General features: G+C 40.4%; 1 protein-coding gene across 1 annotated transcript in view; it reads left to right on the top strand.

The window, feature by feature from the left end:
• The window catches only part of LAMC1 (laminin subunit gamma 1), a gene marked incomplete at both ends in the record, with an annotated part of 121,446 nt that extends 110,282 nt beyond the window's left edge, over positions 1-11,164 (top strand). The window contains 9 exons of the mRNA XM_084250999.1: positions 372-451; positions 1,212-1,349; positions 1,874-2,018; positions 3,196-3,345; positions 3,604-3,718; positions 4,830-5,029; positions 6,157-6,315; positions 9,295-9,394; positions 10,908-11,164. Coding sequence (XP_084107125.1) covers positions 372-451; positions 1,212-1,349; positions 1,874-2,018; positions 3,196-3,345; positions 3,604-3,718; positions 4,830-5,029; positions 6,157-6,315; positions 9,295-9,394; positions 10,908-11,164 — 1,344 coding nt within the window. The remainder of the gene's footprint in view (positions 1-371; positions 452-1,211; positions 1,350-1,873; positions 2,019-3,195; positions 3,346-3,603; positions 3,719-4,829; positions 5,030-6,156; positions 6,316-9,294; positions 9,395-10,907) is intronic.
• Between the last annotated feature and the right edge of the window lie 4,597 nt (positions 11,165-15,761).

The raw sequence follows: 15,761 nt of genomic DNA on the forward strand, positions 1-15,761 counted from the left end.
GATCTGAGGTGGACACAAGGACCCCTGGTAATCTGCAGCAACTCTGGCAGTGGAGCGCTTCTTTAATTAACTTTAACTTGCATCTTTTTATTTGTCTCTCAGCATGGAGTGGGAGAGCGTTATTGCTCATAGCTGTCATGAAATAGTTTCATGAACTAGATAGAAACCCAAAGACATCTACTGATACATCAGGGTCCTTTTTCTGGCTTTGTTCCTTCCGTGGCACTAGGCAATTTCAACTTCCTTTATCCTTCTCTAACATTAACAGGCATTCTTTTTGCCAAATAATAAAAATTTAACTTTGACACTTGCTTTATTAAATGTAGATTATTCAGTCTTTTGAGATAAATCTTTGTTTATTTCCTCTGCAGTCAATTATTCAGCCAGAGTCTACAGGAGACCCAAACAACATGACTCTTTTGGCAGAAGAGGCGCGAAGGCTGGCTGAACGGTAAATGGTTAAGTAATGGCTTCAGGGTGCTACACCCACAAACCCTTCCCTCATAGCCACTTTTGCAGAGTTTGCTCTCTTTTCTGAAATGTTACCAGCTACATATGCACTTTTCTTCTCTTTGTTTTGAAATGTGAATATGTACACTGCATATGAAAATACATTATTAGATATGATCCTTTTGTTGTAATCCTCATTGTTTTTGGAAAAACAATAATATATATCAAATGAAATAAATAATCCCAAAAGTGAAAAAAATACAATGATTTGGAGGAAAATTATACTTGCAAATTTTAAAGAAAACCATAATATTTTTAGATTTTTAATTTTGAAATCTTAAAGTTAGTAGATAACTAAAGATGCTCAGTAACATTTAGCTGTTAATTTTTTTAACTATTAAATGGATTTTTACCCAAAGTGATTAATTTTCAAAGAAAAAATATGTTCATGACTTTTCTGACAACCCAATATATCAAACAATATAAACAAATATAAAGTGAACCCCAATAAGTTTTAAGTTTTATACCATTAGTTTTCTTGAAAAATAACGTTTTCTCAGATTGCAGAATGCTATTTATAATTATACTCAGCCCTGCTAAATGATTGCAAAATTCTAAATTTATTAGGTTTTACGTATTTCTAGAGCGCTGGCCACATTAGAATGTGTGTATGTGTACACAATAAACATTACTTAAATTTTATTTCTCTCTCTATGAGATGGTTCTGTTTCATGGTTTCTTTTCTCTCTTATGTTACACAGCCATAAGCAAGAAGCTGATGATATTGTACGAGTTGCAAAGACTGCCAATGATACATCAACTGAAGCATATAATCTGCTTTTGAAGACACTGGCAGGAGAAAATCAAACAGCATTGGAGATTGAAGAGCTTAATAGAAAGTGAGTGTAATTTAACAGGGCTCATAGCCCTTTAGCTGTTCTCGTGAGTAGCACCAGTTAAGTGAAAAATTAAATGCGGGTGGATACAGGGGAAGCATTTATGCAAGATTTCTTTTGTTTAATCCCACTTTTGAAATGGGGCAGGAAATAGAGCAGGGGGTGCAGAATTATAGAGGTTTTATTTTATTTAATTATTACAACTGCAGAGGGTGGTAATAAATGACTAGCCAGGATACTTAACGTTCTGCCTAACTGAAAACTACCATAAAGTAAATCGAGAAAACGTTGTTTAGTATTGTGAAAGTGTCCAAATTAGAAATTAGATGGTAAAACATACATTATAAGTAGAAGCAATAAGATGAAATATAAATTTAAGATATCTTGATAAAATAGCATTTTAGTATAGCAATTTCTTTGACGTTTTTGAACTAGTGTCAGTGATTTAAATGAAAATGAATCTGATTAACAGTAAGATGCTAATAGCAGCTGAGGTTTTTCATTAAGTCACGTCTTTGGTTTCATAGGTATGAACAAGCAAAGAACATCTCACAAGACCTGGAGAAGCAAGCTGCCCGAATCCATGAGGAAGCCAAGAAGGCTGGTGACAAAGCTGTGGAGATCTATGCCAGTGTGGCCCAGCTCACCCCTGTGGACTCAGAAGCTCTGGAGGTATGGGGATGACAGCCAGTATACTCCAAGCTCTACTTGTCATTACCTGTCCTCAGCCTTTACTCTCACCCCCTTCTACACACACACACACACACACACACACACACACACACACACACGCCATCCTGACAGCCCTGAGCTATCATAGGCATGCATCTCTCCTGTCCTCCAAGTGACTCACTTATAAAGTTCATAGAACTTAGTCAAGAATCTTGTGATTATAAATATTAAATAGCAAAGACTACTTTGTGATATGAGTAAAATCACTCCAAATCTTTAATATAAATCCAAATCAATACATTTGGATTAATTAAAGGCAGAGTATGCCTAGACTGTTACTCTCAGGCACTCTCTGGGAGAGTGAGAGAGAAATAAAAGAGGATGGGTTTATATAGATCTTAGGCATATAGCAGGGGTGGGGAAGAGAGGTGAAAACAGGACAGGGGAGAGCACAAGGGACAGTGGTGTTGGTTCATGGGTGATGTGGTGGTGGAAGAACTGTGGGGAGGGGAGTAATCAAATATTGTACAAAAATGAACAATGATGTAAGAAAATTTAAAAACTAAAAGGATGGTTTAGATGAGATGACTTCCAGAATGCTCTAAGGCAGGTTGAAATATTGATGTTGGTAGTGTTTTATTTTATCTGTACTCTTAATTTTGAATCCTCACATTGGACTTTGTAAAAATGTCATTTTTACATTAAACTTGAAATTTTCTAAGTTACCCTTCTTACATCTAAGGCATTGACTTGGTTTTTAATCATAAAGGTTTAGGTTTTTTCAGACCTAAATATGATTCTGTGTTTATTAAATAGACAAAACTAACATGTGCTCATTGAAATCAAACCAGGGGCAGGTGCATTGTCAGAAAAGTAGGTGTGGAAATTGACTGGAGAGTGATACAAGGAAACTTGCTTGGTGGAAATATTTTGTGGCTTGATTGGGATGTTAGTTGTTATGCAGATAAATGTGTTTGTCCAAACTCATCAAGCCCAGCACTGTGTATATACCACTTTGTATAAATTATATCTTGATTTTTTTAAATTTCCATAAGGTCTTGATCTGTGCTGATCTTTTATAAATATGTACTGAGTACTAAATGTTACAGAATTGCTAAGGCTACCTCTCATCAATTTGTTTTGTCTAAAGTGTAATGACCATGCTTAATTTTCACAGAATGAAGCCAATAAAATAAAGAAGGAAGCTGAGGATCTGGACCGACTCATTGAGCAGAAGTTGAAAGATTATGAGGACCTCAGAGAGGACATGAGAGGAAAGGAACTGGAAGTAAAGAACCTTCTGGAGAAAGGAAAGACGGAACAACAGGTTGGCTCGACTTGCAGGCAGCTCCATTTTTTGAGGCAGAATTTGAGGGAGTCCCAAATGTAAGCTGTATCTGTCACATTCCCACCCCCACAGAGGCCGCAGAACACTAAGGATTCCCGGGAGTGCCCTCTGCCGGGTGCCCAGGCTAGCCTGGGGGGTGCTGGCACATTTCCGGGTGGGAGTGGAGGCGCCTGATCTCTGAGGTGAGAGAAGGGCCTTACAGAGGGCTTGCACTCTAACCCCCCATTTATTTTGCAGACTGCAGACCAACTTCTAGCACGAGCTGATGCCGCCAAAGCTCTTGCTGAAGAAGCTGCTAAAAAGGGACGAAATACCTTACAGGAAGCTAATGACATTCTCAACAACCTGAAAGGTAGGAAAGGTTTAAATCAAGTCAAATACCAGGGTAAATAATTTGTACACTTCCTCCACTAGGGTGAGTCCTTTTTTTTTTTTTTTTTTTTTTTAAATTTTTACCATGAGACTCTTTGAACAGACACACTGTGAAAGAAAATAGTGTAATAAATCCTATATAGCTGCATGCTTTTTTTACATTGAAGTATTTCAAAGAAAAATCCCAGAGCTCATGTCATTTTACCCCTACATAATTTAGTATGAAAATAAAAACAAGGAAATTTTCTCATGTTAGGATGACTCATGTAGTCAAGATATGCCTGTTCGACTGATTTATGTGGATATGTAGAGATTGTTATCTTTCATTTTCTCTGCCTTTAGACTCACTGCTGACAAAATAGTCACAGGCTCTATAAAAGCAGGAGCTTTCCTGGGTATGGTTGCAAGTAAGGGCTCAGGTGTCGGGGGATTAGATTGCCGTCTCTCCTCCACCTCTTACTGTGAGTCCTTGGGCATATGATCTACCTCTTTAATCTTCAATTTTTTCACATATAAAAATGGTACGGTGTATGCATCACAGGCACATAAAGCTCCTCTCAGTACCATATTCAGTACTTTGCATAAGAATTATTTTTTCAAGGAAGAATTTGCTTTCTAGAAGCAAATATTCCTTCATAAGAATCTCCAATGGAGAGCCATGTACTTCTCTAAGATTTCACTTCATACCATATTCGGGTTTTTTTTCCCCCGACTTTTCATTGATCATAAAACAAAGGCCAACAGCAGCTCCCTGAAAGGTTCCCTTTTTGCTTATTGAGAGTTTATTTTTTTTTTAAATTTATTTTTAGTTATTTATGCATAGAAGAACTGTGGTACAGGCCAGAGGTGCAGTGGGTGAGAGGATTCACCAGAGACAGAGTGGGGAGCAGAACAGGTGGCTCTACTGAAATACACTGCTGAGGGGAGCAGCGGGCACAGGAGAGGTCTGCTGCACCACATAGTGTTAGCTCCCTGGCCGGGGATTGAATTAAGGCCATAGTGGTGATAGTGCTGAGACTTAACTGCTAGGCCTCCAGGGAGGCCCCCTTGTTGAGAGTTTAGCTCAAATATATTTTTTGGATTCGTTTTAGATTTTGATAGGAGAGTCAATGACAATAAGACGGCCGCAGAGGAGGCTCTAAAGAGAATCCCTGCCATCAACCAGACCATCATTGAAGCCAACGAAAAGACTAGGGAAGCTCAGCTGGCGCTGGGCAATGCTGCTGCTGATGCCACCGAGGCGAAAGACAAGGCCCACGAGGCTGAGAAGATTGCCAGCGCTGTCCAGAAGGTGAGTGCGTCATGGTCTCCAAAACAATCTTTGCTCATAGTGATCGTTTTCCAGTTTCTTTATACCCCCCATCAGCCTTTTTCCTCAGCTCCAGTAAAATTATCTCTACACCATCCTCATCCATTTTTCTTTTTAACTAGACATTAAATTAGGAACAACATTGATGGAGGAGGGAGAATGTGAAAGCATCTTTTATGCTAAAATTTCAACTGTGTCAAAGTATAGGGTGAATTATACAGAGTGGGGTGGCTTCAGGAGCTCCTGGAGCCCCAACCTACAGAACAAAAACAAAAAGCAGACTCTTCCTAAGTAAGCATAGTTCTTTGACATGAACAGTTTGGGTTTTTTTTTTTGTTTTTTTTTTGTTTTTTTTTTTTTTTCAAATTGGTACATAGTGCGAGTCAACGCAACTGCCAAGCCCCACCTTCAAGCATATTGCACAGCTAAGTGCGTCCTCCCACTTAGAATTTCTGTAACTGCTGGACTAGGATTCCTTCTACTCAAAGAATAATTTCTTCAGGCTGGCAGTTTCCTTCTTCAAAGTCAATGTGTTTGTTTTGTTTAAAGGAAAGATTGGGGCTGATTCTAAAGTTGTATGTTCGAGAATCACATTTTGCAGTTTCTTTCGAACAGTTGGGTTTTTGATTATATTGTATGAAAATACTCATGTCTCAGGATTAATGGTCTTTTGTATTATGATCACCTGCCAAATAGAACCTCCTAGCTTTGAATTTAAAATTTAATCCAAGTCAAAGAGTTTAACCAACATAATGTGATGATATGTACACACCATTTAAATGTTTGCCATTTGGTAGCTGAGTGACCTCAACTAAAAATGGCAATAGAAAAGGAAATTTTCAGTATTAAATAACAGGTTACAAATGGAAGTGCCTTATAAAATGCAGTTATGTTAGGTGGTAATACTACTTTTTATTATTGTTACTTGGAGCCCCAAAATAATAATATAAGTCAACATTGAGTATAAACTACTGCCCTGTTCTTTCATGATTGTATTTTTGAGCCATTTTATAGATTATGAAAGAAGTGGGAACATACTCAAGAGAAGGGATACTTTTTTTTTTTTATTAGCAGTGTTTTTTATTACCAATTGCTTGCTTTGTACCTAGAATGCTACCACCACCAAGGCAGAAGCTGAAAGGACTTTTGCAGAAGTTACAGACCTGGATAATGATGTGAACAATATGTTGAAACAACTACAGGAAGCAGAAAATGAGCTGAAGAGAAAGCAAGAGGATGCCGACCAGGACATGATGATGGCAGGGATGGTGAGCAGCTTGGCCTGTTTGCTTAGGGGCAGAGAGTAATGGGTGTTTAATAATAATCAGGATCTCCAACTTGTTGAGAAGAGTCTTTTTCATATTGACTTCTGTTTTTTATTTTGATTCCTGGTCAAGAATTGGATCTGTAACTTAACAGAGAAAACAAAGAATTTGGATTTTCTGCCAGGTTGTTGCACAACTGCCCTGTCCCAAAGCTACTCTCAGTTAAAAGCAAAAGTTAGTTTTAAATATCTGAGGTTTTAGGACACTCAAAAGCATGTATTTCTATTTTTGAATGGGTAATTCGTAAATGCTGTAAAAACAAGGAACAAAGAGGAATGCAATGAAAGTTAATTTCCTTCCCACTCTTGTTCTCCCTGCAACTTGCCTCCCTAGAGGTAAAGCCCAGTTTCTTGTGTAAAAGGCCATTTTTGAAGGTGCATTCACCACCCCAAAAATACACCAAGCTTACATCCAGTTTCATTTTCACCATTTCTGATGTGTAAACATAACCCCATTTGTAGCAAAATTGTGAATGCACGGCCCAGCAAAGAACTGGGGTCCATTTTTCTGTTGTTCTGTCCTTGAAGGACATCCGTGGAGCCACAGTGGAAGTAATTCCTTTCCAAGTCAGTGTTCTCAGTCACAGTAGATGTGAACTTTTTTAAATTGTGCACTTGGAATGCAAGGAAGGGCCCCTTCTTCCACTCCCACTAAAAAGCAGGCCTTCACGGAGGATAATTTTCACTATGGGATGGAAAGGAGACATGCTAAGCCTATTAACCTATGTAATGAAGATCTAGGAGTGTGAAAATAGGAAGCATCCCTGGGCAAGTGTTCTTCTTTTTTTTTTTTAATTTTCATTGAGGTAACAATGGTTTACATCATTGTGTGTGTGTTAGAGGTATAGGATCTCCCCCTTCAGGTGGTGTCACCACACCACACCACCACCAAACACCCGTAGTCCTACATAGTCGTCCATTGTGCTTCCTTTCCTCTTTGTTCTTGACCTTCCCCCTCTTCCCCTTGGTAGCCTCAGTTCTGAAGTCAGCTTTCTAGGGCTAGTTCTTAGTTTGACTTTCCCTGATCCTTTGTTTGGTTTCTCTGAATTCCACATATGAGTGATACCATCCATTGTTTTTCTTTCTCTTTCTGACTTATTTCACTGAGCATAATCCCCTCTAACTCCATCCATGTTGCTGTCCATGGCAAGTGTTTATCTTTTTTGGTTGCTGAATAGAATTCCACTGTGCATATATATGTACACCACACCTTCCTGATCCACTCATTTGTATTGGAGCAGTTAGGTTGTTTCTAGAGCTTGACTATTGTAAATAGTGGCAAACATATTAAGCATATTATTTTATTATGCCTCTTTGTGAGTTTGGGGTTTTTTTTTTTTTTTGGTATTTCCTAATATTTTGCAGCAAAGAGATGGCAGAAGTGGAAATGCCAATATAGTAGCAGTGTGTATGTGTCATATGTGCTGGTCTCTGGATTTAATTTTTAATATGGTTATAGAAACACTAAATTTAGAACCTGTTACAAGGAAGGAAAAATGTATTTTGTGCGTGTGTGTATACTTCAAAAGAGAGTTTGGGTTTAATTCAGAAGGTAAAAAGGATCTAGCTCTTATTCTTGGTAAATAACTTCCAAGGAGTGCACAGTACCCTCGCAAACACTATCCATGTGTATGTCTGTCAACCATGAGAGGCCAGCATTGGACCTGTGTTGTTTGAGTCTGGAGAACCTACATTTTTGTCACTAAAAGAGTGAAGGCTTGGACCTCCCTGGTGGTGCAGCGGTTGAGCGCTGGGTTCGAAGCTGCCCACAGCCTCTGCAGCACCGGTTTGATCCCTGGCCACCGGGTGAGGGTCCCACATGGCGCGCAGACCTCTCCTGCTACCCGCTGTTCCCCTCAGCAGTGTACTTCGTCACTCTGCGTGCTCTGCTCTCCCATCTGGCTCTGGTGCATTCTCTCACCCTTCTGTGCTTCTGACTGCACCCAGTGCTTGTATAAATAAATAAATAAATCTTTAAAAAAAAAAAAAAAGTGAAGGCTTAAGAAAAAGACAGAAACAGCAGCTTAGATGTCATGGTATTGTCTCGGCAGCCAGAGCAGAGTCCTGGGGCGTCTCCCCTCCCTACTGCACACACAGAAAAAAGAGCCCATGAAGGCACCGTGTGAATGCCTGGGATTTCAGCAGAGATGAATTGCTTACTTCTGAAGTGTGTTTTTCCCTTTTGAAATTTTCTTTTTGAAATATTCACATTGTTTTGACCCCAAAGTTAGGTAAGACAATTCTGTGAGAAGGAACTCAAAGTCTGTTGTCTCTCTCCTATTTGTGAGAGCATCTGTTTTCTAATATTTAGATTCTTCCCCTTCCATTGCCATTTCCTGTGACTCATGCACAAGTGTATTTGTTCAGGTTTCATGGAAATTTCCCAAATATATTTATCTTTGGTTGATTTTTAAAATGTAAATTGTGTCACCCAGATTGTGTGTGCAGTTGCATGGGGAGAGGGAGTTAAGAGAATAACATCTCTCGATTATGAAATTTTCTGAGAATAGAACATTTCTAATACGTCCCTAGAGTGACCTGAAGATTGTGTTTTGATTCTAAAATGTAGTTTTCATACCCAACCTTAAAAAAATAATGTGTCTCTATTTGATAGCGCTGTATTCATAATAAACGCCACATAATCTTGTGTGAGAAAGGGAGTAGGAGGTAGTGTTGAAGCTTGATGGGAGACTGCCTATTCATGACATTACATGAATTAAAAATAACACCGTCCTCAACATGAAAATATCACAGAATCACACAAGCCAAGACCCTAAAAGCCCTGCAGTGAAAGATTGTAGTTTCATGAGTTAGGAAAGGAAAAAGTATCTGAAAATTGGCTCTTTGGAGGGAAAATACCTTCTTTCAAGAAGATGAAAACATACTGTCAGGACTTTGTATCATTTATCCTCTCCCCATACAGGCTTCCCAGGCTGCTCAGGAAGCCGAGATCAATGCCAGGAAGGCCAAAAACTCCGTCAACAGCCTCCTCCAGCAAATCAATGACCTCTTGGAGAAGCTGGGTAAGTGGCCATGGAACCGTGCTAGGCAGCCTCTGACTCTTGGGATCTGATGTATTTAAAGCAGTTAAGATAGTGTGAATATGGAGTGAGCTGAATCATGATGGTAGGTTGTAATAATTTAGGAAATACTTACCGGGTCCTTCCATGGAATCCTACCTTAACATCTGACCATATTCAAGAACTTTCATAAAATTTTGAAGCTGTGCTGCCAGCAAGGCTGGCTCATTTATGTCAAGGTTTATGGTATAATTGAACAGAGGTTATTCTTAGCTCATGCTGCTCTGCTGCTGCGGAGTGTCTTGAAAGAATTTAAAGTGAAGGATTTCGTGATAGCAGAACACTTGAAACTCATCACAACTTCACTGTTTGAAACTCTTCTTTTGGTCTGATTAGGTGACAGCTTTTAGCCACAAGAGGGAAAGGCTCAATTTTAAAAAAATCAAGGAAATATAAGAATATTGAAATGCTCATTTAATTCAGTTTAGTAGGGAGCATTCTTCATTTGGGGACCGATTTACTTAATGATCAGCCTCCGTTATAAATTGATGATAATCTAGCCAACTTTGTAGCAAGGCATCAAATTTTAATTTCCTAGTCTTTAAAATTTTGGTGTTTTGTGTGTGTACATATGGGGGAAAGGGGTGGGTATATATATTTTTTTCATCTGTCTCAAATGTCATGAAAAATAAGTTATGCGCAGCAGATGGATTTTCAGCTGAAAGTAAGTTAAAAGAGTTAGCTTTTGTGTCAGAGTCTTTGCTTTGTTGCCTTGTAAACTGTACTAAATTTGGCCAGTTGTTTAACATCTGAGTAGCACTGGTATAAAAGTCATCTTATGAGAATTTAATCAAATACAGCATGCATAAAGTACTGGTTGTGGTACACTGTCTGCTTTTATTTATTTTAGAGTCAGGTCCTCTCAAAAGAACCTCTTTTTTTTTTCTAATTTTTAACTGAAGCTTTATTGAAATTATTTCAGCATTCCAGGCTTGGCAATCTCCCAATAGTATTTAACTCCTGGAAGCAGGAAGTGATCCCCAAATCACCCCAGCATCCCTGAAGTCTAAGAGTTGAGGGCTTTCAGTTTAGCTTAGAGATCTTTATGTTTATTAGATGGCACTAAAATGACACACAGATTACATTTATAAGTATGAAAAGGGTATGAAATTCTTCTAGATGACCTTCAAAACCTCAAGTGAGGCTTAGGGTCTAGTACCTGGTGATGGTATTTTTGGAAAACATTAAAAAAAAAAAAACATTTTCCCTAAAAAAACCATCCAGACCAATAGCCATTGTAACCTCTGACCCATGCCTGCTGGGTGAGGTCTGTGTGTCCTTGCTTTGTGCTGTTTATGCTCTTGTTGGACATCAACAGTCTGCAGGTCACATCTGGAGGCCCTGCCCTTGTGCAGTGGCAGCTGCTGGACTTGGAGGCTGGTGGATGTCCCGTTGGGAGATGTCGTAATCCCTACTGAATGAATCTGTTCTCCTTTGTGTACTTCTGACTCTACAGGGCAGCTGGACACAGTGGACCTGAACAAGCTAAATGAGATCGAGGGGACCCTGAACAGAGCCAAAGATGAAATGAAAGTCAGTGATCTAGACAGAAAAGTGTCTGACCTGGAGAATGAAGCCAAGAAGCAGGAGGCTGCCATCATGGACTATAACCGAGACATTGAGGAGATTAGGAAGGACATTAAGAACTTGGAAGACATCAAGAAGACCTTACCATCTGGCTGCTTCAACACCCCGTCCATCGAGAAGCCCTAGCATCTCCCCTTAGGGCTGGAAGACAGCATCCCCCGACAGGGAGCCGTTGTGAGGACATGCAGTGCCTTCACACAAAGATTACATTTTTCAGACCCCCACTTCTCTGCTGCTCTCCATCACTGTCTTTTTGAACCAGGAAAAGTCACAAAGTTTAAAGAGAAGCAATTAAACATCATGAATCAGGAACAAAGGGTTTTATCTAGTAAAGTCTCTTTCCACTCTCATTGCTCCCTTGCTGACACTCTACCCACTGAGGTGTGTGAGGACGCGGCCCCTCTGTTACTGTCTGGTGGCGTAAATGCTTCGTGGGAACCATGCTGTGCCAGGGCTGAGCTCATTGTCCTCCCTTCTCCTTGACACCGACAGAACCTCCTCAGTCTCAATACTCCTGTTTCTATGAAGGAAAAATCTGGCTACTAGTAGTAGCGCTGTGATGGCCAGTATGTCTAGTCCACAGAGAAAACACACCTGCTCCTCCTGCCCCTCCTTTTAAGCAAAAGGCAATCAACATCCTGTACCAAAGTATTGGTCAGTGGGTCAAGAGCCACCACAGTTGTAGCTCTCCCGAGCATAGGACCCCAGCTGTCCCCCGGGGAGGACGCCATTATTCCGATGGTCTCCGGGAGAGCATGGGAACACACAACGTGCTGACCTGTTCTCACGTGTTAACCATTGACTAGGAAGATATGCTTTTTTCAGATCTTGGGAAGCTGACCCTTTAAATCCACATGGGCAGCTTGCACACACAGATAGACATCTTTTGATTTCCTTATGAATACAGGGATATGATAACCACTAACTTTTTTTTTTTTTTTTGCAATATCATCTAATTTTTAGGGCTTTTTTAGTATGTTAGTCTTAGAACTAGAGCTATCTGGCAGAGAACAGTTGGTCCCTGAGATCTTGACAAACACAACAAAAGAAGTCTTTTCTAGCAAAGGGATGAAACTTAGATACAACTTATATTGTAGGTGCCCAGACCTGTTTTTCTTCCTTTGGGGAGAGATGAAACATTTCACCCTTAACCTAATTTTCTTCTGATGGTCCCAGCTTCTAGAAGCCCTCAAAACATTGTTTGCCAAATCCTGGTGGCAAATACTTGCACTCAGTATTTCACACAGCTGCCTAAACCATCTAGTTCCTGCACTTTGTGATTTAAACCCACTCCTACCCTTCCCTCTGAGAGCAGAGGGAAGACCCTGACATGGGATTTCCTAGTGGGCTTCTCCACTTCTGATCCTCAGCTCTGTGGTCTTTTAGGATCACAGTGTGACAATTCCCTGCTACACCACCCCTCCTCCTACCCACCTGCCTTGAGATTCACATATAGCCTTTAACACCATGCAACTTTGTACTTTGCATAGCCGGGGGGGAAAGAAACTATTATCTGACACACTGGTGCTATTAATTATTTCAAATTTATATTTTTGTGTGAATGTTTTTTTTTTGTTTGTTTATCATGATTATAGAGTAAGGAATTTATGTAAATATCCTTGTTCCTGTTTCTAGAATGGCACTGTTCACTCTGCACTCCATTTTTCCTCTTCACTGGCACGATGTGACTGTATACCTCCTTCCCTACCGTCTGCAGTTCCTTGGATTGTACGTTCCCCGTCAGCATGCTCTCTGCCTTATGTTTGCGCACATCCATCCTTTAATATCAGTACCAACCTGCTTTCCTTCACACAGAGCTGCTCAAAAGAGGCGCCTTGAGCCTCTTCCATCAGTCCTGGTGGCCCTGACCTGCAGCACCACAAGGTCCTTGATGCCAGCTCCAGAGCAGGGCCGCCCGGTTGGTAGGATGTGGTAGAAGAAGGAAACTTTGCTGAAGGGGCTCTGAACACAATGTGGGTCTAACCAGAGATGAGCTAGAAATGCCCTTTCTGGCAATAGTTTGAGCCAGGTGCATCAGTGTTATAAGGAGTGCGTCCTTACTGGGCACTTGCAGAGTGTCAGGGGCTGTGCAACAGGAAAGTGGGTGCAGAGAGGCCCTGTAACTGACTCCTCCCTTCCATCTCTTCTCTGTAGACCAGCGTTGACTGCAGACATGGACTTAGCATGCCCCTGAGCAGTACCTCCGCTGCTTCTCTCAGGCCTCTCCTGTCAGGGCAGGAGGAACGGCGCTTTCTTGCCAAGTCTTCACATCAGTGTTTCCTAACTAGTTTTTCTTGTTAAGAGGCCCCATTCTATCAGACATTTTGGTCAAGTTTGCAGGAAAGACTGCAGATAGACTTCCAGGGTGGTTTCCATCTAACCTATGGGTAAGGTTCACTCTTCTGAATCGTAGGCCATGGTGAAATTTGTTTCTGTGTTTTTGGCTTTTCTCCTCCATCTGTGTGGTATATTTTTAAACAGAATTTTATTTTTAAAGTGAAAGTTCTTTATAAGACGATACCTTAATTATACTCCTGCAATATAGCCATTATTTTATTGTATAGTTTCAGTTATCTGTATTTTATGTAATAAAATGGACAGGGTGGCTGCTGCAGAATGTTGGGTGTCGCCGGGAATGTAGACAGCTGTTTCTTGGAATTCTTCTTTATAATTCCACTGTGGCCCTTTTATATGTGCCTTCACTTTAGCTGTTTGCCTTAATCTTTACAGTCTTGCTCTCCTGGGTGGTGAAGAAAATGCAACATTTGGCATTTTTGATGTTAAAAAAAAACAGTATTTTATTTATAATAAAATCTGAATATTTGTAACCCTTTATATTTGGTGTGGCCTGAGTGTGGTACTGGGGATGTAAGATGCTTTAAAAGGTGTGATGAAGGCAAAATGCTCTGAATGTCTTCTTCAGGTCACTTATTAAAAACAGTTGTATGTACATGTCATGCACGGATGTGGATGGATGGACTGACAGATGGATTGATGGATGGCTCTTATTTTAATCTCTCAGGTTGAATACTTTGTATTTTAGGCTCATACATTCTTACACCTCTTCTGCCTATGGCAAAGGAAAGCAGCCATGGACAGGATGTACTTCAACACAGCTTCCTACAGAACCAGCTGTGTGCCTGCAGGCTGTATTTTGCCAGACCCTCAGGTATGGTGTCAGCACTTGATTAATGAATGACCTTTGAGGACTTTTAATTTATTTGGATTTTCTAAATTGCAGATGTATATAAAAAGCATGCACGCTTTTTAAATATGTATGCCTTCAGATAAAGGTGGTTTCTTCAGATGATGAGAAACATATATTATGGGATGAAAAGAAATAAACAGTGATGTGCTTGCTGGATCAGGAGCCGTTAGTGGCCAACAGTACAGTTGGGATGACCCCAACCCAAAAACCTGAGACCAGGTAAAAATTTTGGAAATTCAGAGGTGACAGGCAAACTTTGGGCCTGTGAAGGCCTTTCTGTTTGCTCCTCACTGCTCTGTCGCCTGAGGTACACCACCTTCCTGATTTTAAAATCATTTAACAATGATCCCTGTAGAGCAGAACCTAAACTTCTCGCTAGACTTCCTCAGAAAGAGCTTTAGAGGGCACTAGTTACTTGTTTTCTTACCCTGTTCTTAACACATTAGTAGGATCTGATTCAGATGCAACTATATCTCCTTTGTAGTTACTATGTCAGGGTGAAGGGTGGATTTTTAAAATTTGCTCATTCCTTATTTCAAGTCAGCAGAGCAGTTTCTCAAAAGTTGGGAGCAGCATAATCCCATTTACTATATCCCCAGAGGTTAATTCTTTAAATAAACATTCCTGTCCCATAATACATCTGAGCCCACCAGCCCCACATCCATTTAGCTCAAAGGAGAATTCCTGGAGAAGACCCTGCATCCAGGAAAGCTGTAAGGCTTGCCCAAGATCACATGGATTATGGAAACAGGAGAGAACCGTAAATGCCAGGTAATCTAGTTTGCTCACAATAAGCAGGTTTAAGCGAAGTGAGACTGAAGACACTTTCTAGTAAGTTCTCTATCTCTGAGTCTCCATTGTTGTCTTTAACTAGAGTGACAAATTGGTATTGAGTCTCCATTTGATTGCTCTGTGCAATCAAATGACATTCTAAGTAGAAATCATTTGCATTCTTCAGAAAGGGAAATATTTAGCTAAAGTCCAAAGAAAAGCTAAAAAGTCCACTTCAGCATCCAAATAAGAGAAGCTTCCACATTTCAAGTGTTGTTTGCAGCACCTCTATGTCTTTGTTTTAACCCCTTTCTACCTGGAATACCCTTTCTTTTGGCTCCCCAGTACAAGAAAGCCGAAAGTCATGTGTCACCTCTGCTGAAATTGACCAGTCCTTCCTTGTGTCCATCACCCTTTCCAGCCATGTTCTGACTTCTAGATGACTCTTACATATGTGTTTATTGATCAGGTATCTCTCACCCACCTACTCCCCTCTCCCCTCCAGAAGATCTGGGTCTGTGTCATTCTCGGTCACATTCTCTAGTCTGGGAAGCCTACAGTGTCATTCCGGTTGTCTAAATGGTATGAAGGTAATCAACCTTTCTCCATAGTCTGTTCTCCCATTCCTGTTACAGTTTCCTTGCTGTGAGCAGAGAGGTTTATGGGTAATGTGTTCTCTTGCCTTCTTCCAATAGCACCCTGCTCTCTGTATTTTTGCAGGGACTCAGGAAGGGCTAATGTACC

Source organism: Talpa europaea (assembly GCF_964194135.1).
Source record: "Talpa europaea genome assembly, chromosome: 12".
Taxonomy (NCBI): Eukaryota; Metazoa; Chordata; class Mammalia; order Eulipotyphla; family Talpidae; genus Talpa; species Talpa europaea.